The 23,044-nt window shown below is 44.5% G+C and overlaps 1 protein-coding gene across 6 annotated transcripts in view; it reads left to right on the plus strand.

The window, feature by feature from the left end:
- Positions 1-23,044, plus strand: part of ACTN1 (actinin alpha 1) — an 89,825-nt gene that overhangs the window by 20,805 nt on the left and 45,976 nt on the right. For all 6 annotated transcript variants that reach the window (XM_061463275.1, XM_061463277.1, XM_061463279.1 and 3 more), the window contains exon 2: positions 20,957-21,071. In XM_061463275.1, the coding sequence (XP_061319259.1) occupies positions 20,957-21,071 (115 nt within the window). The remainder of the gene's footprint in view (positions 1-20,956; positions 21,072-23,044) is intronic.

Here is a 23,044-nt window from a genome sequence, read left to right on the forward strand (position 1 = left end):
GAAATCAGCTGACTTGTGTCAGGAAGCAGGGGCAAGAGTTGGGAGACCAGCTCTGGTAACTAAGGCTGCTGAGCAGGCATCCTTCTGTGTGTGCTTCAGGGGGGCACTGAGTAACCACAGCTCACCCTCTGCTTGCTCAGAAACAGTGCTCTCTCATTTGTCTTATCACACCAGTAAATTACCTAGGGTCCTCAAAGGGGTTTTTCCAGGATTGGGAAAAATCACATGTAGCCTAAATTGAGGTACTAGTAAAGGACTTAAAAGGTTGTGGGATGATAGAAACCTGAAATGGTGCTCTGGTTCTGTGGGAACTCCTTTCCTATTGCTGGTCTTAGGGAGCATCTCTCATGAGTTAAGCTTCAGTCTGCCAGTACATTGCTTAGGGTCCATAGGCTTTTCCAAAATTGCCATAGAAATCTCAACTGTCTGGAATTTTGCCATGCTCCTGGGCTGAATAAATCCCGTTCCATGTGCTAAAGAGACTGTCCCTGGATAAAAAAACATTCTGCTGTGCCAGGGACCCAGGGTGGGGACTTCTGTGGTAGCTTGTGACCACTGCTGTAGAGCACCTCTGCATTCTTTTAATGGGTGCCCCCTATTTTGAAAACCATAAAGTGCACAGGTTTATTGGCCATTAATTTGTGTAGCAGAGTGCTTCATGCACCACAGAAAACAGGACGAGCCCATGTCCTGGGGAGTTTCAAGGTAAAATTAGTGGTTCCAGCTACCTGTGTACAAGTATAAAGCAATGGGTGTATTTGTACTTTGTTCTTCCCAACAGACTAGACCATAGATTGTTTCCTGTGGTCAGGAGCCACATCTGAGTGTTTCGAGAGCAACGTAAGCAAGTTGGGGACCTTGTAGTTAAAATAACATACATTTCAGGTGAGGTCAGAGCTTATGAGAAAATATTAAATAGAAAAGCTAAGAAGGAGATGGATTAGAGATATGCTTGTGTGCATACTCAGTTTAGGCAAATAATGTGATCACAGGTTTTTCAATGTTCTGTATTGTAGGGGGTGTTGAAGCACGGCTTTCTGAAGCAGCCCAGTTCTGTTATTCACCCAAAATTACAATACGTGTAAGACTTTCAAAACTTACAATACACAAGTTAAAAAGCACCCCATCCTTCAAATGGTTTCACTTCTGCATATGAGAGAAGGGCACCTCCCCATGCTACCCATAGAGCTGCTGTAGTCGGTGGTATTTTTCACTGGTAGTTAATATACAACTACAATGTCCACAGAAAGTCTAGATTTGAACAATTATCTCTGTACCTTGACAATGTCTTTTTTCAGGAGTGGCAAGGGAGGGGCAGGAAAGAGGAGATTTACTTTGTATTGCCTTGAAGAAGCTAAACAAACCAACTGTCAGCCACAGAGTATTGATTTGACCTTTACTTAAGTCAAACTCTACATAAAATCTGCTGTAGATGTATGGAGCAATTGCTGCATAATTATGTTCTGCTTTTTCCTACTGAACTGTAAAGCAGAAGTAAATGGAACATCTCTGATGATTTAAGGAGTTTGCTTACAGAAATACTCTCTTGTTGTGCAAGTGCAGGACCCCACTCTGCTCTGCATGCAGGCGTAGCACAGATCGCTGTTGCTGGTATTGTAATGTCCATAATTGTTCATCCTATTCATTCCTCACCTGTACCTGCAGTCTCATTTCTAGAGTATGGCTCTGCATTAAGCAGATGAGTTGGTGGGCAGTTCAGGGCTCTTTCCTGGTTCCAATACAACTGAATCCTTGAGGATTTATCACCAGTGACTTTTATTTGTCATTATGTTATTCACAGCTAAGCTTTATAAGTCAGATTTCAGCTTATTGATCATCTTATTTTTCTCTCATCACTAATAATTATATCAGGTAGTATTTGTGCTTGTATGAAATGTTGTGTAGCTCTCCCCACCACCAATCCCCTCTAGTTCTCTCCATGGTAGAAACTGGCCACTTTTTGCTTTCATTTTCCATTGTCTAGCTAAGTTTATATTCCAAAAGAGAACAACCCTCTTGCCTAATGACTATTTACCTTTGAGGGGTCAATGATGTTATGATAACAACAAAGTGGGAGAAAACAAGTCAGAAGTCAGACAATGAAGGAGAAAAGTGCAAATGGCATGCTCTTCTCTGGAGGTGTGGCAGGATGGGACAAGGCAAATAAGTTTGTTTTTTATTAGACACCAGTGAACACACACTGTGGAAGTGTAGGAAGCCGGACTTAATTAGTACTGCTGCTTACTGAATGGCTTGTTACCGAAGAATAAATAGGTTAATATTTCACTTTGGGGTTAAGGCACTGATTTTCAAGGAAAGCCGAAACCAACCAGGAATTGAATACAACAGTACATAAGAAGGGGCACACCACCGTTATCTTGCATCTTTCACGGATGGCACATTGCCTGTTACATTACTAGTGATTTGCTTGATCAGCTGATGTTTAGCGGTGCTAGGAGGCTAAGGCACCTTCCTGGAAATAAAGCCCTACTGATTACCAAGGTAGCTGTGGGCTTTGGTAGCCCAGGAAAAGGAAGGGAGGATGGAGACAAAGCCCCAGTGATGTTTGAACTTGATGCCATTTTGATGGTTAGCCATGATCACTTAAAGCTTTCATTAGGAAGATGGTGTTGACTTAATGCTTGTGACAGGTGCGGTCAGTTCAGCTGTACTATGGCAGCCAACCCATTTGAGTGTGATGGTGGTAATGAAGGTGGAGCCCTTTGTCTGGAGGGGCTGTACTCCTACAGTGTTGTCCTCAGCTGCCCTTTGTCATGAGATCTGTATGGCCTTGATTTCCATTACTCTGCCTGGGAAGTGAGGCCTGTGATGGGATACTCATATCAAAATGCCACCTGGCATGGAAGGCTAGTGGATTGCTCTTGGCACCACAATTAAACTAATTTTGTGTTGATCAGGTCTGGTACAGTTTTTGACAGTGAAGTGCATACATGTCATACATGATGTGGGAATTCAGTTTCTGTGTTGAGTCTGCCACATATCTCTTCAGAAGATAAAGAATTTGAACATGATATACTTCAAGGATTGAGAAACTTTTCTGGGGCTTATATCTGGTTTGAAAGAAGACTTTGGACCTAGAGGTGGAGCAGCTGTAGCTCAGGCACGTGTTTCTCCTTGCTGCACCTCTTAGTGGACTAGCAATGTTCAGCATTAGGGCAGGGTAGAATTGTCTTTAAAACTGTGGCTGAGTTTTTTTTTTTTTGAGACGATCCTCTTGTTAAGGATGGAAAAACAGCTTTTGGGAACATTGTTACCCAGTGTGTAATTATGCTGCTGCTTATGTGCTTATGCTGCACTGAATGGTGTGCAATTAGTCCTGTGTACTGCAATGTTCAACAACCCATCGCATGTCAGCTTGCCTTTAATTCTTTTGCTCTTATGGCTAAAGTTTGAGCCCAAGAATCCTTACATAAATTTAGATGTAGCCATGGCACAATGCTGAAATGTGATGCTGTGTACTGTTGTAGGCAGCGTCTACTACCATGCGACACACAACTTCTGAAGTGTATCTTGCATGGCATCTTTCCCTTTGTCAGCTTGGAAGAACCTGGGCAAATGGATGGCACTGCATTAATCCAGTAGCATTTATGTAGCGCCAGAGCAACAAGCAGTGCTTTCATGCAATGATTTCAGCTGCAAAATTCCCTTCATGCCCAGGTGAATGGGCAGAGGAGCTGTGAGGGCTCCTGGCACAGTAGCTAGAAAGCCAGCTCTCACTCACACTTCAGGAACACGTGTTTCCTGGGGTGGTCGCTGTGCGTGGAGGGCTACTGAGGTCTCTGTTGAATTCAGACAAGGGGGATAGAGATGAATAGCGGCACACAGGCCCTTTAAGAACGAGTTGGCAAAAAAAGAGCTCAGTATTTAAATTTAGTGCAGACGAAGAGGGAAAAAAATTCCCCGCAGCATCTGGTTTATATTACTGCTCTCTGCTTCAGTAGAGGGTGTGTTTACAGTGAAGCTCTTCAGTGTGTAGCAAGGGGAGTGCTCAAGCTGTTCATTTCTGGGGGACTCTGAGCTCAGGGTATGCCTTGCAGCTACCCCCATGTTCTCCCTTTGGCCTCTTTAACTAATCCTGTCTTGGCTGTTGAACCAGATGTGCTAGGAGGGTTACTCTGTTGGGCCCGAGGTGTCTGAGTGCAGCACTTCATCTTCCAGGGCTATCCAAAGCGTGCTGTCCTGGCTGCTTTCCATTTTGCTCAGCCTAGAAAAGGAGGCAAGTAGTCCCCTGATTATCAGTTTATGCAGACATATGACCGGTGGCTACCTACAAAGGCTATAAAACTGTGGATGCATCTGTGTCCTGGCTGCTCTAATGCTTTGAACAGAGCTGGTCACTTCTGACTTGTTCTAAACGCAAGGTTGAAGCTCAGTGTGGGAGGTGGAAAGAGCAGAAGGATGACTGAGTTTTAGTTGTGGTAGAACTTCTCTGTGTGTGTGTTTTGTCTTATTAAAGTGTGGTTTGTGGTCTCTGAGGAGTTTCTTCAGAGCCAAGCACCAAAAGGAAACCTGAACATAGTAGTATTAGTGGAGCAAGCTACTTGTCAGAAAGTAGTAGACCTTTGCACAAGTCTGTGGTAACCCATGCAAATACTCCCTTCCACCAGTACTTTGTGAATCCTGTAGTGTATCTCCTTGAGGATTGACTGTACCTTCAGTCACATATTGCTGTAAAAGTTCAGTTGGTGGACTCTGCAGCGAGCTCCTGTGTTCTGTTTGGCAGGCAGGGAGGTTAAAAATTCTCCTGAGTTCAGTAATAATACAATTGTATTGCAAGCTTTCTTCATGTTCAGGGATAAAATACAATTTTTTAGACATAGAGCTATGAAAAAATTATTCCTAGCCCGCAGGGCTGGTGATTGTTTCAGTGTCTGCTATTTGAAACTTCTGGGAGTGGATGCCATATGCTTCCAGGCAGAAGGAAGAGGAATGGAAAATTCTGGATTTATGTTCATGTATAATACAGATTTTTCATATGGCCACTCTCTCCAGCTACTGCTGGACCAAAGCCTGTTGCCACCACTGCCAGACTGAGATTAAAGTTCACAACACAAATAAGCTCTTCCCTAGCTGTTTTTGCAGTTTCCCTCATCCAGAAAACCCCACAGAATTCATCCCTACTTCCCCTTTTTTTCTCCCTGTCCCAGAACAAGTCAGAAACAATTCTCATCTTGCAATTTTCATCATCCCTTCTCTTTAGACAGCAGCAAAGGCAAATAATCATTAATCTTTGCCTGATCCCATTCAGATCAGTTTCCCTCAACTACTAGTCATCCTTTAGAACTGAGTACATCTCCCTACAGATGAATTAAAAGTTAAACCCTACCCTTGCCTCTCTGCCATCCTCTTCCAACCAACCATGGTCTATTGAATTTCTGTACTGAACAACTCTTCTCAGGGACTGCCCTCCTAGGGACAGCTTGCTAGCGGGGGGAGAAAACACCTTTTCTACACTTGGGAACTGCAGGGTTGATGGCAAAACTGACAGCATGGTATGTATGCCTTGTTCTCTTGGTGATGCTTTGGGGAACACTGGTACTAAGGGGGATGTTCAGCAATTACTGCAAAGGGCCAGTCCTTCTCAAACTCTTAGAAAAGTTCTCTGGCTAAAAATGCGTATACTCTTAGCTGTAGTATTAGTGGGTTTCTTTATTGAAAAGTGTGTTTTCCAAGGGGAAAAAGCAATACTGGGGTGATCTTGGTTTTGCTTTTTTGTGTGTTGTTTTTTGGTGGTGGTTGTTTGGGTTTTTTATTATCATTATTATTATTTGGTGTTTGTTTAACAAAAAGTGCCAGATACTGGAAATCCAGAGATCCCAATATTTTGGCCAATTTATTTTCCCTTGTACAAAATATGTTTGGGTATGCTCCTGTAGTTCAGTTGTATCTGTGGTGAGGTTTCCAAAGGGAATGGCATCTACCAGGATTTGCTCCTGTCAGATTCCTGTGAAGTACTATTCTACTTGGTAGCTTATTGTGGTAGATGCTTTTACATAAGTTCCTGCACAGAAGAAGAAAGTGGGAGCATGAGGTATCTGAGCTACTGTTGCTGAAAGACATCCCAGCTCCGCTGCTGAAGAAAAATCCTGCAACCCTTGACAAAGTACTTCTTATATATGCTCTTGCTGAAAACAGGCCCTTTTTTAGAGAGCAGAAAAAAAGATGGCTGATTCACCCTATTCAATACCTCAAATTGTAAAAGCTATCCTGAAACTTGCTCACTTTTCTAAAAACAGTGAAATTGCAACTATTGGTTGGACACACTCTTCAGTAAGAACATAGTTGGGAGTGCGGTTAGGGTTGAAATGGAGCTACAGAAAGAAAGGGAAAATCCTAATGACTTTAAAGTAGAAATGTCTAAAAAAATTTAACTTTGTTTCTGGTGGGATTTTACTGTTATTCCATCTTCTCTCTTTCCCAAAATAATATTGGCATTAATGCATTGCATCTTGGGACATCTGGCATGACAAATGAGAAGTGTCCCAATGCTCTTTCTTCCAGCATAATCTGCTAAAAAAAGGGGGAGGGGGGATGTCTAGCTCTTTTTATTCAAAGTAGCTAAGACACCATTAACCCAGAGGTGTACTCATTTTACTTTACGAAAATACATGATTTTTCACCTTGAATCTGTCTTCTAGTCCTCTGCCCAGCTGAAAGCTCCTGCTTAGATAGGGAAAACACTGGGGTATTTTTTCTCTCATCCCTTAACTGGGAGTGCTGAGCTTTGGAAACACTACTAACATTTTTATAACCACTGTGATGCCTCCTCCTCTGGCCCGCTGAAGAATGCACCTTTTGTACCAATGGCCTTTCCTATAAATGGAAAGGCTCTGGGTATGTGCAGAGTACAGTGAAAAAAACCCAACCCTAGTGCTGGCACTCACCCTCCCATTTACATCATCCATCCTCTCTTGTGGTGAGGTCTGTGACCTCATCTCCTAGAAATAAGCAAAAGCAGGAATGTGAACGTGTCTGTGGGTAGGGCTTAAATAACATTCTGTCCTCAGCCACTGGAGCTGCTACAGCTCCTGCCTTCAGATTATTCATATGCTTGCCGCACATGCCAAGTTAATTCCCCAGCCAGATACAGTAGCATGGTGTTACGAATCCAGGTTACATCTGGGCTTGTCACATCTTTCCAGAGAGGTAGAGTGTGACCTTCACAGAAGGTGGTCCTGGGCTGGTCCCCAAGTCCTCCTCGCCAGTCAGTGGGGATATCTGTTTGCAGAGGGCATCGATGCTGGACTTGCTTCCCTGACACTCTCTCGTGCTCTGTTTCTCTGAGAACATTGTTTGAAGCCTCCAGCTCTTTGAGGTGGAAAACTAGAAACAGCAAACATTTCCTGATAGGCTGAACTGGTTGGTAGTTGTGTTTTCCTTCCAGTTCTTTCTGCAGTGTTTCCCCTTATGTTCCCATAGGCTTTCCTGTCATCAGGATGGTGAAAATCTTGCTGCTAGGTTTAAAAAGAGATCAAATTTTTCCCATTAGTATCTGGAAAAGTGTTCTCTGTGTGTGCTTTTAAATAACCCAGCAGCTCCTTACGGCTCCTTTGGACTTGGTTGGAGTCACCAGACATCTTCTGTTGTTCTGCCACTATCCCCTGCAGTGCAGAGTCTGATCCCAACCTCCTGCAGTCAGTGGGAACATTCTCCTTGGTAATCTTTGGGTCAAGTCCAGAAAGTTTTCTGACTGTGTTTCCCAGGCTTTACCTAGAACAGCTATTCTAACAGGCTCAATCTCCTCCCAAAGTATTGCAGTTCCTTGGTACACGTGTCTTTAACCCTCACTTCCTTTTTCCTTTTCATAAAAGTTTTGGAAAATTAAAGTGTAAAACCATAGCACAATCTTTTTAAATGACAAATGATACTAACAGACACTCGCTCAGGGCTACCATGCTACCTAGAACTGAAACTGTCTTTGCTAATGGTTCAAGTTGAATAAAAGATCAAAGGAAGAAAAAACCCACAAGCTTGAATGTTTCCCTTTCCTTTTTAATCCTTGATAATCAGTCCCACATCTGACTTCTTTTAGGGTTTCTTAGTTTGGTAGACTGCATAAACAGTTTCAAGACAAATAATTAAGGTAAAACCATGTAAATATATGAGGGTTTGGTAATAAGATCAAGAAAGTCTTTAAAGGCTGCATCCCCTTAAAGTTAACTTGCATTCTGCTTAGATTACCAGTCTGGAGTCTTGGTGGCCATGGGCAGGGTAAAGCAGCATGAATTTGGAGCACAGGCAGTAAACTGGGGAAGCAGAGAAGTGTGCTGTCCTCAGCCAGGTGTTGGGTGAGCCAGCATTGCCTCCATCTCTCTTAATGCAGTTGTTTTGCTGGAGTGCCTGAAACACTGAACCACAGCAGTCTGGAACAAAGCTCCTGCTGTAATTACCCCTTATTGTAATTTTTAATCTTCAACTGCATTTTTTTCCCTTGCTTTAAGGTCTCCATCATGCTCTGAATACATGCTGGCAAGACCTGACCTCCTCTGCTTCTTTGCTCCACTGCAGTACTGAGCCTCAGTTCCTACACTTGCTGTGTACTAATCTCTACTAATGCCCTGCACCTCTGGTATGGCTCCTACATCGGATAACCCTTGCCAGGCTGTTTTTTCCTGCCAGTGCTGTTTCTGGTACCTTGGCTCAGGTACTCAGACACCTCTACTGTGGTTTTCATTGTGCTGTCCAGGTATACCCGCAGACTTGGCACAGATCCGTCAAAGCACACCTTCAGGACCAGTCATGGCTATGTATGCTGCATAAAGATATGAGATCCCATCACTTGCAGGGCATGTGGTGGTAAGGTGGGGTTAAACTTGCAGTGGCATGCAGATGCCTTAGGGCCCATGAGGATGCTCACTAATTAGACCACTCCTTGGGCTGTGATGTGCACTGAGAAACAGCTTGCTACATAGTGCAAGTATAGATAGTTTGAATGCTCTTTCATCCTAGCCCTGAGATGACACATTCATGCCTCTGCAAAGAATATGTCTTAAGATCCCAGAAAAGACCACCCTCATAATCGCACCACCCACAGTAGCTTTAGCACTTTTGGTATACAATTAAAAATAAGTCACAATAAATACCTTTCCCCACAACCACAGGACACACAGACACTGGGATATATATATATCTATCTATCTATATATATATATCTATCTGAATTTGTATTGCTCTTGGATGTTTCATGTGCTGGATATTTAAACTGTAAGTGAAAACTATTGAACCTATAGCTGTGCAAATGTGTCTGCCCACCTAGAAGTTGCAGCCTGGGAGGAGAGATGCCTGTGGTCAGTTCCCAGTAATTCACTGAGGACCTGATCATCCTGACACTGCTTCTCTGTGCACTGCTGGAGGCCTGCACGTTCAATGGGACATGTAGTGGACACACTGGTAAGCTTGTGCCAAAGTAGGGACCTACTTCATGCATGAGAAAGTGCAGATCTCAGCACCATCCCAATTATCTGTGTTGGCTTCACAGAGGTGACAGCAGTAAAAAGTGACTACAACTGCTGCTCTGTGTGTGTAAATGAAAGGAATACATCTTGGGGGCAGAGAAGCGGCTCTACCTTTTCATTGTCTCACTGTTGGTCTGCATTGCAGGGGTAGGGGTGGAGGTGGAAGGTGAGAAGGGGCACCATGGTGGTCCCTGTTCAGTGTTCTCAAGGCTCAGTTCCATATTTTGCCTTCTAGAAGACGTTTACTGCTCATGTGGGTTAGCAGTGGGACTTTTTTGCAGTGCCTTTATGTAAACATTCAATATCTTGCCTACACCCAGCTCAGTTCAATCCTTTCACCCAGCAATAGATGTGACATTCCCTGCTCTGATCTGACATTTCGCTTCCCTTTAGAATGGCTGATGGATCTCCTATTCAGCTCCCACACGGGCTCTTAATTATCTTATGTCTGAAAAGCAGTTTTTTTTCTCTGACTTCCATGAAGCAATCCAATCACACTCACCCAAAGAGCTGCAGCGATAATTTTTGTCACCCATCACTTACAAACATGCCCATCAGTTCATATCTCTCCAGTAACATCCCTTTCTTCACTTTGTTAAATATAAGGTACCTGCCTTTGTGTTCAAGGCTATATTTTGCCTCTCCCATTTTTATCCCTCTGCAGTGCGACGTCAGCTCTGGCCTCTACCAGCCCCTGATGCCAACTGGCTGTTTGTTATGTTTTCAAACAAATGTTTTCTTGCTCTTGTTTGTGCTGCCTCTCTTGCTTAGGAGTAATCTGTTGTAGACTACCACAGTTCTGTTGTTTTACCTCCAATTAGGCTGCCAGCACCAAATGCATGGATCAAGCTACAGCAAACTGCATCATGGCACCGCAATGTAGCTTTTGGGAACAAGGTGAGGGCACCAAACACTGGAGAGTGCAAGGGGATTGTTCCTGTGGTCTTGCATAGGAGGCTGCTGTTCAGAAGCAGCTGTGTAGCTTGTGGGGATTGTGAACTGTTTGTTGCTTGTTGCTTTGTTTGGGCAGGGCCAGTCTTTCTTTGAATTAAATCCTTCTTCAGTTTACTATGATCTTGGTAATGAATGTGACAACAGGTAGGTTGTGGGTGTGCTGAGACCACTGCCAAGCACCCTGACTAACCCTGCCTTGTTCTGGAATGCAGTGTCTCCACTCTCACTTCTTGAGTCTCATATTGAAAGTGCTTCAGAGCACAGAGCAGCTTTTCACCCTGTGTAGTCCCTAATACAATAAGATCCCTACCTGTCTTCAGGGGCCCGTATTTCTTTGGTAGTACACATGCATCACAGTAATCTTGTTCCAGGAGCTGTTCTCCTACTTTTGGAAAATCCAGTATCAAATGAATGATCTTAATAATTGCAGGCCTTGTTTACAAAGTGAATCTCTGGAACTAGGAGTGATGCATTTCACAGCTGCAAATAAGATTGAGAGCTCTGAGCACTGACAACATATGGAGTCAGGGACAGCGATAATGGCCAAGGGGACAAATGTATTCAAAAGTCTTATTTTCTTCCTGTAAATTATAGCTAAGAGCTTGTGTCACCAGTGATGGGAGTAAAGGCCAAATGTGTAGCACATCCATGCCATGTAGCCTTCAGAAACTGTTGGATACAGGTACCTTTGTTCTTTGCTGAGGGCTTCATGCCAAACACTGCTTTGGAGTCCCTTTCTCACTTGACATGCATCTATAAGTTCTTTTAGCCAGGACACTTGCCAACATCCTTTAGAAAACCAGGTTATTTCAAGTTTTTTCTGCCTTCTAGTCCTGCAGCCTGAAAAGCCCAGAGCAATGCTCTGTGCTGAATTTGTAGCATCATACAGAGCAGTGGGCAAATATATTAGGTTGTCTCAATTACCCAGCCTGTTTACTTACCTCTGTATTTAGAAAGCTTTGATAAATTAAGCTGTAACTTCCTCTTCCTCCCTTCCCCTTCATCAGCAAAGTAAACAGCCGAAGAGCCACAGAAAAAAGCAACACCTGTGAATCCTCCCAGGAAGCTGAAGGAAGCAGCCCCTTAGGACAGCATTATTCAAGATGGACACAAAAGCTCCTGGTAGTCCCAAATGTCTCTGAACCTATACAGCAAAAGGGCTTTCAGCCAGATCAGCTCCTGTGCTGCTGGCTGTGTGGTCTTAGGATAGACTGATAGCCCCTGTCCCCTGTTGTCGTCACCCCCCCCCGCCCCTTGAGAGCAGAAGCACGAGACACATCTTCAGCAGAGAGGTTGTGTTAATGCCTGCCTGTGGAGCAGTGTGAATCTGCTGGAGGGGTGGCACTTCCCTGACCTGGTTTGGGTTGAAAGATGTCCTGTTCTCTCAGACAAGCTAAGGCTGGAGCAGATCCATGTGTCCTGATCCATATTGCAGTTCCAGGTCTTCACTGTCTTCCCCTCCAACCTTTTCCTGGGACATAGTGAGTGACACCTTACCATGAAATCAGTACTGGTCTAGATAAAACCTCTGAGAATTTGACTGGGTGGCGAGATGGAGCGTACAGGCCTGCCATCAGGGGTGTAAGGGTGCTCATGAAGATTTTTGTCCTGGTGTCCTGGCCCAATCCTGCACGGAGCAGTTCAACCTCCATGAATCAAACCACTTTCAGTGGTTTGTTGCACTTTACAGTCCATAAATACTTGCATTCTAGTGCTCAGCAAAATGATTTCTTCCAGTATATCTTCAAATACTATAAAGCATTTGGGAAGCTCAGCATATAAAGTGCAGACACAAGGTCTGTTTAATTTTTGCTATGAGAGAGCTTGAAGTAAGTTGATATTTATGAGCTGATTTCATAGGATAGAGAAGAGCATAATGAAGAGTCTCACTAGTCTGAGCTGCACAATGAGCTCTAAAAGACTATACTTCTAGCTGGTTGATCTACTTTTACAGGGTTTTTCTGCATGCTTTTTGCATGTCTGAAGACTTCTTGATAGTTCCTAGCTATTAGTGCTCCCTGGTAACTAGGATAAAGAGAGCTTGCACTTTGCTGATCTGAAATGCCAGTTGACTCATTGATTTTATAGTCAATAGCTTTCAAATGCCAGAGGCAGATTCTTCCTTAAGTGGTGCAGCTCTGTAGCAGAAATGGAGTTAAAGGCTCCAGAGGCACAAATGTAAATAACAAATATTTGCCATGTGTTGGACAGGAAGTATGCTGGATTGAGATTTCTGCCCTCACCGCTTTAGCCCGTTGTTAGCTAATAAAAGAGATTGTTTTGACTCCAGAGCAGATATTACCACACCGGTGGTCCTGTCTTCCAGGAGAGGAAAACTAAAAAGTGTGCAAGACACTGAGAACTGTGTTCTACTGAACAAAAATCAAAACTCCTACACTGAATTTAGCTGTGATTCTTGCAAGTGATGTGCTGATTCACTGCCATCATCCAAAAGGATGCACTGATTGTTAGGAGGATTTATTTTCCTATGCAGCAGTTTCTAATTCCTCTAGACAAGGAGGCTTTGGAAGTGAACTCCACATTCCCACTGGAATCCAGCCTGGATTATGCTGTTACAAGTAGGGCTGGGGCTGTTACTGCTATGGTGTTGTTCTTATCCTCAACTGCTGAGATGGATCATGGGAAGTGGTTAAGAAGCAGTGAGTGAGCTCTGTGTTTCCAGGTTTCAGGAGCTGTGCTTTGGAGTTGTGAAATGCAAGTAAACTTAGAATTTTCCTTTTTACCCTCAGTAATTCCTTACACAGACAACAAATGGTTCTTTAGGTAGATGCTGGTAACATGTAGTACGGTGTAATGATACCTCCCATTTTCAGGCTGCAGTGCTTCAGAAGCAGTGTGGGCTATATTTTGTCTTTCAGCCACACTTGGAACTCAACAGCTGCAATTAAACCAGAACAAGACATTAACACTGATGCTAGTGGTGCTAAACTCCTTTTTTTGCAGCTGGTTCAATAGTGCTGTAAGTGTTTGTAACGATTCCTTCTGAATATCTGTTTAACTCCTTGGCCTTTCTAAGAGAATTGGACAACTCCATTAGAAAGCACAACTTTTCATTCTGCAGCACTGGTCTTGTTGACCATCACACCTGCAAATCTTTAGAGGCCAGCTTCTGACAGTGTAACTCTTGAACATAAACCAAATTCTTTGAACCACCCCCATTTCCTGGAGAATGGGCTTGAAGAGTGAATGCTGAAATGCTTTTCTTCTTTCCAAAATTGTTAGGTGGCTTCAACTGCAAAGCAATGTGCAGTGGAGGTATTTCAGGTTAGAAGATGAATTTGGAGGTTATGGCAAATGGTGGCTGATCTCTTAATTCAAGTCAAACAAAAGGTACTTCGGGTGGCTCCCTGGACTTGTGATGAGGACTGAGTAGAGGAACTCTAATCCCTAGAGCTCCTCTGTGGGGAAAGGACAGCTGTTTGTGGGGATTTTGGGGTGTCCTAGCAGACATCCAAGTACACCAAGGAGTAAACCAAGAGGTGTAGTATACAGAAGTGAGGGCTGTAGGGCTGCACTTCCCCCATCACGGCTGAAAACCACTAATATGTATGTGTATAAAGCTTCTGTCACTTGCAGCCTGTGGGCACAGGAACTATTCCTTGGGCCAGGGGACCATATTTTGGCTTATCTCATCACAATTGCACTTCATGAAGGGCCCTTTCAGCACCCAGCTTTCTTTCACTAGGCTTGGTGTAATCTGTCTTGTCCAGCCATGGCCTTTCTTGTGCCAAGATGTTGACAGGATCCAGGATTACTTTGTAATTACTCCCTAATAAACTGAGAACATCCTTGTCAGCTTCTAGCACAGCCTTGGGCAGGAAAAGAAACTGCAGCCAAGCCTGTCTTTTGAGTCTGTGTTGAGTGTGGTGATGGTGATGAGCAGCCTCCCAGGAGACCCCTGCAATTCTTCCGAGTGTTTTAAGTTGTGAAAGGAAAATTTTGAGAACGGGTGCCACAGAAACTGTCACCAGGAGGGGAAAAATCACATGAAACCTTGGGGTTTAATGCTGGTAATGAATTAGTGCTGAGTGCAGGGAAACTTTGACTGCATGGTTGAGACTTGTTTCATGGCTTTCACTCCAAAACCTTCTGATTAATAAACTAATGATGGCCTAGGCTGTTCAAGGAGCAAGAGAGGTTTGTGGTGGCTGTGGGTTAGCATCCTCCTTATTTGATACAGTATATTCAGTTCCCAGACTACCAAGGTGGAAAGGATCCCACTTTGGGGCAGCTGGAACTGCTTTATTAGTAATTCTGTTGCTTGAAAAAAAGCCATGTGTGCAGCAGTTTTCTGCCTGCTCTTAATAAACTATTGGTTATTAGCTGAGTGCCTCAGTCGTTGTTCCAGATAATTTCATTTAAATAAAATCCCCTGCAGCATGGAATCGGCTGTAGAGCTTGTCGCAAGAATTAGCGGGACTCTCAGCAATCTTGTAATGTATGGCGATGCAGCAAGGAGGCGCTGCAGGGAGTTTGCTGTCGGGCCATGCAGGGAGCGCAGCCTGGCCGTGCACTCAAAGGCCCAGGTGCACTCCTCGAACACACAGCTAGCAGGAGAGCAGCACTTGCAGCTGGGTAAACTGATTTTGTTTTCCAGCTGTGCATGATGTATTGTTTGACTATCCTGCTTTCTTTTCTGGTGGCTGGAAAGGGAGTCTTCCTGTCAGTTCTCCTACAACACTAGAAGAAAGCCTGGGCTAGCACCTATAGCTTTCAGCCTGTTCAAGACCTCACTTTACAGAGCACATGTGCCAACAGCATAAAACTATGCTACTGGTCTGGGATTTGTGTGCTAGCGGTACCATCCCCTTCTTAACAGGAGCCGGACCTTTGTGGATACATCTGAACAGCAGAGCTGTGTTGAAATACTTGCTCAAAATTAATCTTTCACACAAGCAAGGAGAGTGCCTTGGTTGCTGTGGACACTGCCTCCCTTTGAGTGCAGTGGTGGTGTTTTGAAGAGGCTGTGCTTCAGTGAATTCTTTGGTTGCTTAAGCGCAAACCTTTCTGCTGTCCGAAAGGAGGCAAGCAGCACTGCAGACTCAGTTACAGCTTCTTCAGGGCTGTTACACAAATATACCAGTCTTTTGGCTGTGTCAGGAAGTTTATACTCACCCATGGAAAGCAGGGCTGCATGGAAGAGTGATTTAGCAAGGAGGTAAGAGCATCTGTAAAGGTCAGATAAAGCTGAAATGTCACTGTCTCAGCCACAAAGAGATAAAATTGCCCCCCCCCCCCCCTTTATTTTTAATATCTGTCATTTGTGTGGTTGTGGTAGCTTTGACATTTACATTGCTAAAATTGCTCAGCAGCTAAAGTGTGTTATGACTGTTTTCTTGAGGCAAAGAGCTCTCTATACTGACCCTGAGTGGTGTCATGGCATTGCTGCTTTCCAGGCAGAAGCATTCTTTGAACTTAAAAATGTCGATGTACTATCTTGCTTCCCCCGGTTTCAGGAGCATTGCCTGAGCCACTTTGGTACTAGCAGAAAGGTACTGAATTTGGAAAGGACAGTGTGAAGAGGAAGAGTTATTGGCTTTCCGGAACAAAAGCAAAAGTTTGGGAAGCTCAAAGAATACCAGAGAGTACCTGTGTGCCCATGTGTAACACAGGGAGAACCAAACGTAGGTTTGCAGTTGGGAGGACTGGAAGATAGCTGGAAAGAGCTAGCTGAAGATCATATCTATTTAGAGCTTCAGCTACAGGGCCTCCAACAGTCACCTGGCTGTTATTTGTAGTTAACTCATGTCTGGGCAAAGGTTAATAAAGTGAACTCTGAAGAAGCAGGGGCTCCCTGTGTCATGACAGTGAAAGGGGTGTGCATGCTTGTTAAAATAGGTATGCACGTAGGCTTGTAGAAGTTACCCCAGCAGTGAACCTGCCACATGCTGAGGCCACAGAACAGTTAATCATATTTACTTGCTTTTAGTAATGTTTGTTACTCTTTTTATCTGACAGGTTATATTGTGGTAGAATATGAAGGTCTACTGTTTGTACAGCAGCAGCACACAAATAGCAAGTGCTCATCTCAGTGCCAGGGTTCTTGCTGATGAAGCTGGGATTAATAAAAGGAAGCTACGAATCACAGCAGGGGGTGCTGAGAGCAATGATGAGAAAGGTGTGCCTGTACACACAAATGCACACACACTCCTGCATTGTTGTCCTTCATTGTGAGCACTGAACAAGAGGCGGACCTGCAGGAGTGTCCTGCCAACCTGTTGAGTCCAAAAATGAAATTAAGACTACAGTATATGGAAAGGTACAAGGGCCAAGAAACACTGCTCCGTTTGCACCTGTTGTGAAGTTGCCATAGAAAATATATGGTGTGAGACTCGTGTGAAGAAAATCCAGTTGATGGTATGATTTTGTGCTGTTATTTAACAGTAAGTAGTTTTCCAGCTCTGTGAAATTTCCATAAGCCTCAAGATTAACAGAGCATTTGTTTCCTCCTCTTTGGGACAGGGAGTTAGAGGTAAGCAGGGGAGTAATCTCTAGGCTTCTGTGTCTGCAGGCAGCAAGGAGCACATCTGCTGCCTCAGAGGAGTGGGTTGAGCTCATCGCTGAGGAGACAGTGCTTCCCACCTGGCAGTGCATTTGTGCCCTCTGCATTGGGGTGCACCTTACCCTCACCCCAGCAAATACAGGTGATTTGTTTTGGGTTTGTTTTTATTTCGACCGCTCCAGGGCCGGGCCTGCACGAGAAAGCTGGCAGCCCTCTACTGCCGAAAGCTTGTTTGCTGGTGACAGGCAGCACAGCACCCTGAGCCAACTGCCATTGCTAGCAGTGACTCGGGGTGTGGGGAGGAGCAGCTGTGCTGCCCAGAAGGTGGATGGGGGCGAGTGGGTGGTTTCAGTAGGTTTCCTAGAATAACAAAAGGGATCCTGTGCAGATGCTGAAGGCAAGGCAGTAAAAATGGTTCTAAACAAGACTGCCAGCATTGCAAGGCCCAGCGGACAGCAAAAATTTCAGCTCCCCCTTCTTCTGTTGATCCCCCCAACTTTTCTGTTGCACTTCTCCAGCATTCTCCTGTCTGCCTGTCAAATCTTCTGATTCAGCACTTTGAAGTAAGAAGATGGTTTACTCCTGTGCAGTGTATGCAGCTTAATGCAACATAAATCTATTTTCTGATCATTACGTTTTGATGGATGTTGTTTTGGATTGGTCTGTGAAGCATATAGCTTGTGAATCCCACTGCAGTTATTAAAAGCATTTATAATCCTGCTCCTTTGCAAAATGGCCTAATGTGTCCACACTGGGTTGCTAGGTGTTGCTGTCCCCATATGCTGTTGTGCTACTTAAGGTATTATGCTTATTGGACTTTATGTAGGACCTGAAGGGTGCCTTGAGAAAATATCTGCACACTGGGGAGTTGTCTAGTGGGAGCAACATGTGCTCTATGACTTAGCCTTTCATGGTCTTGAAGGAGGAGTCCTTGAGGAATCTTATCCTTGAGGAGCTGAGGTATCAGCTCTGCCACTGGTGGTTAGTGGCAGTGTTTTGCAGAGTTGTCTCACTTCAGCATGTCTGGGGCTGTCATGTGGTAAAGATGGCTCCAGCAGAGAAGTTGGAATGCTGGCTCTGGGACTTACTTTTCCGTCAAGTCCCAGGTGACTCTTGCAGCAATAAGAACCTGACTGATCTGGTTGTTCTGCCAGGCTTTATAATAATGCAAAGTTTAGAAGTTTGTGGTTAGCTTTTGATTTCACCTGTGTTTCTTAGAAGTGTAGACCCAGTTGCCCACTTCAACCCTCAAAATGTGCAAAGAGATGCCAAGTTGAGCTATATCAGCATTATTGATGATTTAAAGCAGAACTTCCTGATCTGTTTTGGGCTGATAGAAAGTAAAACTGAAATGGCTTCAAAGAAGTTATACAAGAAATAAAAGTGCAGCCCCTTAGCTTTTTTCTCAATTCAATGTAGATTTTGTAATGTCACTCAGGGCCTGTCACTAGCTCTAGATATCCTGCTTTTTCTGCTTTCCAAATATGACAGGTTCATGGGCATTCACCACCTTCCTGACATAACTTGTTCTCATGCTTTGATGTGTGCTGATGTAGCATTTGAAAGCGTCTGCTCTCATGTGGTCCTCTGGAGGAGTGAAGGAGCCTGGCTGCAGAAAGAAGCCAAATGAACCTTTTCTCACATAATACAGAAGAGGCAGTGGAATGAAGAGAAGGATGTACTTCAGGATACAGGACCCAGTTTCCAATAAAACTGCTCTTTTTTGGAGGGAAAAAAAAAACAAACAATGCACAATCAAAAAGCCACACCACTTTTATTTCTCAGGGGAATAACAATAAAAAGCAATAAATGGTGCTTAATGACTTACTGGTTTTTTTAAAGCATCCAAATCTGGAAGGAAACTGGGCCATCTTGAAAAAAGAGATCCCAGACTTTCACAATACATGTATCCGTCCAAAGAGCCATTGCCATGAAAGTGTTTACAGCTGCACTGTTATTCTGCTCCGTCCCACAGCCCCAGCGGAGAGCGGGGCCAGAGCACAGCAGTGAGAAGCTCAGCAGCTGTTGAGCAGTGCTTTTTCCAATGAAGGATTCTGCTACGCTATTTGTAGTCACGTAAGCACAAATGCGAGCAGGTTAATGGAAGCAGCCTAGCTTCCAGAAAAATAAGAAAAAGCCCTGGTGCTCTTTGCCCTTTGGAATGATCTCTCTTTTGGAATCCTGTGCATGGTGTAAGCAGTGGTGAAGCATTTCTAAATGTCTGGCATGCCATCCCTCAGTATCAGCTGAGTCCTTTGTGCTGTGGTTTTCTAACAGCCCAAGATGGCATGGGTGCTGTGGTTTACTCCACCCTCCTGCTTAGCCCATGTATGCCAAATTCTCTTTTGCAGAGGCTTGTTAGACACTGCTGAACTGCCTCCATGCACTGCTGAGCAGAAGACTAACCTTACCCAGAGAAAGTAAACAGTTCTTTGCTGGGTCAGTGAGTTGAATTGGCTCTGGGAGCATATCTGGGAGAGGAAAAAAGACCTCCTTTTCTTGTGGTAGCACTGAGCTTTTGAAGCTGCTCATTACTTGAGTAACCTCACCCTTCTACTGAAGAGTGATTGAGGGGTTATCAGTTTGTACAAAGAAAAGGATTCACTTGGTATCCTGTTCAAACATTGTGAAACACATTCATTAGCACTTGGACAAACCTGTCTGCCTTAAAAGAGCTATCTGCTACCATCTACCCTTCAACCAGTACTTTTGTGTCAAACAGCTTCTGTGTCTCCAGGTTGGACTCTGATTCACCTATTTAAAACCATGCCAAGCTGTGCCATTTGCTTCTTGTATTTTGGCTGTCATGTGGTAGCATTTATTTTTCTCTTTCATACCTGTTCATGTGGTATTCCTTCAAGACAATCCCTACTATCACATCTCTTGGATGAGATGGTCCCTTCCCTGTCAGTGCCCCACATGACCATGGTTCATAACATGAGCTGATGGATTGCAACCACAAAAAATGTGTCTTGTCATCAGTTGTGGTGAAATTAATTTCTCTCATATGAGAGATCCTCTTATCCTGACCACTTGAGGTCAGAGGGCGTTTCCAGAAAGTTTTGTTTAGCCTAAATGCCTCTGGCTGCATTGTAGTTTGGGCATCAGTCCCTCCTGCACTTCAAACTCATGTTATTATTGTGGTGGTGGTGCATAATATCACTAATTACAGAGTGGCTGTGATTTCTGTCATTGAGGTGGTTGCCATGATTTTTCTGCCAGAGGCTCTCGAACAGTAGGAGTTTGGGACTGCACTAGAGTGTAGTATTGCTAAGTAATGGTTTACTTACATGCTTTCTAGGACCTGGACTTCTGCTAAGATGGGTGATAGCACTGTTATCCAGAAAACATGAGCTCCTCTACATGGTGGGCACAGTCACAAAGGGAAAGGAGGTCTGCTTAGAAGTGAGTCAGTGAGAACAGAGGCTGCAGGACAGACCCTATTGGGATGTAGTTTACGTGACTGAAGAGCTCGGTGCTCTGTCTCTCTGTGTCTAAGGGCTGCAGTGTTTGCTGGGGATGAAGTAGACAGAGACAGCTGGTCATAGAAGAACGGTCCTTTTCTGTTCAAGTACCTGTCTAGAGATGAGTTCTGAAATGCTGTTTTCCTTTCTCCTTCATATAATGTTAAAATGCGTCATCTAGCACCACTGGAGTCCCTAGCAATCTGAGCACTTAGCATGCCTTAAAATCAGGTTCAAGGTATTCTAAACAAAACACAAAATGTAGGGAGTTCTCCAGAAAATCAGACATGCTGGAGCCATGAAGTGACTGTGTCTCTCAGACTCCATCTGTCACAGGAACACCCTGCAACTTCTTGGGATATTTAGGTACTAACACTTGTGCCCCACAAGGGCAAGGGCTGGAAAGATGATAACTGAACAAGCATTTGAATCTGTGTCATGGCGCCTAGCAGCACTGCTTTGGTTGTGAACTGTTGTTTGGCTTCTGGGAAGATTACTGACTGCTTTTTTTTTTTTTTCCTCTCTTTCCTGTGTTTCAGACATTTACAGCATGGTGTAATTCTCACCTCCGCAAGGCTGGGACGCAGATTGAGAACATAGAGGAAGATTTCAGGGATGGTCTTAAACTCATGTTGCTTCTGGAAGTCATTTCAGGTGAGAGAGGTTCTGTGTGGTGCTCTCAAGTGTCCTGAGCATCCCCATTCTGAAATCTGTCCTCCCTCTTTCCCGCAGAATGGGGACAGCAAGAGCTGTAATGCTGCAGGTTTTGGTGGAATATAAAAAACAGCTGCTTCCTAATTCAGAACAAATTTCTCCCTAACGAATATCTTGTCTCCAGCAGTGACCCTTAGTGTGCTTTTGGAATGTACTCCAAGCCTCATGGGCTGTGCCGGCTGCCCACGGCATTCCTGTTCCTGCCTCTTGTCTTTCCTCTGCCCGTCAGGAATGCACAGCCTCCTGTGAAGGCTCAGGCAACGGCTCTTACTGCTTGGCAGGGCTGACAAAGCAACTCCGGGAAGTGTGGGAATGTTGCACTGGCAAATCATACCAAAGCCACATGACAGTGGGAACAGGATAGAAGTTATTGGAAGAGGAGAGTCAAACCAGTAAATCTTCTGTGTCATTCATTTCAGCTGTGACTCAAGTTTTCCTATTCTAGTTTCTGAGCTCATTGCTCAAGCCTTCAGGGGAAAAAAAAAAAACAAAGAAAAGCACAAAACCCAGTCTATAATAAAAACAGGGGCATGAATAAGTTAGGTCACATTTGTTTTCACTTCCTATCACTAGTCCCACTACTTGATAGCTACAGGGATTATTTCATATAAGCAGTAATCCTTACTGATGTGCCAATAAAATAAAGTGGGATGCCTCCGATGTGGGAGGCATCGAGAGGGGATAAGAATGCATATATGAAACAGGGGTTGTGTGCTCACAGACTTCCTTTTGATGGCTTTTGAGCTGGTAATGGCAATCCAGTGACTTGCATGCCTGACCTTGGTACATTTTCCAATAACATTGCCATGATAGAAGCACTCAGACTGCCTTCCCTCTGCCCCTCCTTTCCTTTCATTCTCTTCCCTTTCCCTTTGCCAGCTCCTGCAATGATGCAGTCATTATATGTGTTTTTCAGAATTTGTGAACACAGGATAAAACCTCAGGGGGGTTGCCCATGCTGGTAGTTTGGAGGGATCAGAATTCAAAATATTATCAGGGCTTTGCAGCACATGCACTGCTTCTGCAGAGCTTGTAAGAAACAAAGTGCCAGTCTTAGTTCGTTTCCTTGGCTTGGTCCTAAAGCAGGGGGTGTCGTACTTCACACTTCTTGATTTCCTTGCCTCATCTCCCACTTTTCCTCTCATATTGTCCCTTTGTGAGCCCACTGGCAGGGATTGTCCAGACCCCTCTCAGTCTGGGCAGAAGCTGATGGCTTCCAACTGCACTGGTGGTGTGGGCACAGCATTCCCCCATCCGCTGCAGAGCGGCTCCATGCCTGCAGCCAGCCAATAGATGATCAGGGGGCAAAGGCATGGGGAGCAGTTGTGGGCTGCATCCCACCTGAGGCCATGGTCCTTCATGCACTAAGGGCTGAGCATTCTTTCCTTAGAGCCAACAGAAGCTAGAACCATAATTTTCCTTAGGTACAGTGATGAAAGAGGAGAAATATTGCATAGTTGCTTTTTCTGCATTTCATATCCATAATTGGTGGTTCCATTTCCACTTGTGAGCCCTGCTGCTCCTATGGATCCTTTTTCCAGCTGCTGGCCCTGTTAGTAGCCCCTTTGGCCATAACTGGGGAAGCAGCAGCCCAGTCTGGGAGCAGCATAGGGGTAAGGAGTCTCTTGTTGGTTGGCAAGGGCTTGCCTGTATGTTCCTACTGATCACCTGCCAAAAGGGTGGTGTTAGCCCTCCAGTTCCAGCTTCTGGCCTTTCCTTTCAGCTCTTGGCTCACTCCACACGTTCCTCTTCCTGTATGCTAGGGGACTGCAGAGCTGCTTATGGGAATTTGGCGTGTACAGGATTGCTCTGTAGCAGGCTGATCCTTTCCTTTAGCATAGAAGGTGATGGCCATAAGAGTCTTCAGCAGTGAAAGCACTGGGCCAGGCTAGCCGAGGGCCGTGTGAAGCCTG

Source organism: Pezoporus flaviventris, unplaced genomic scaffold, assembly GCF_033815535.1.
Source record: "Pezoporus flaviventris isolate CSIRO_AGI_PZ_B2104156 unplaced genomic scaffold, CSIRO_AGI_Pfla_v1 ptg000036l, whole genome shotgun sequence".
NCBI classification, from domain to species: domain Eukaryota; kingdom Metazoa; phylum Chordata; class Aves; order Psittaciformes; family Psittacidae; genus Pezoporus; species Pezoporus flaviventris.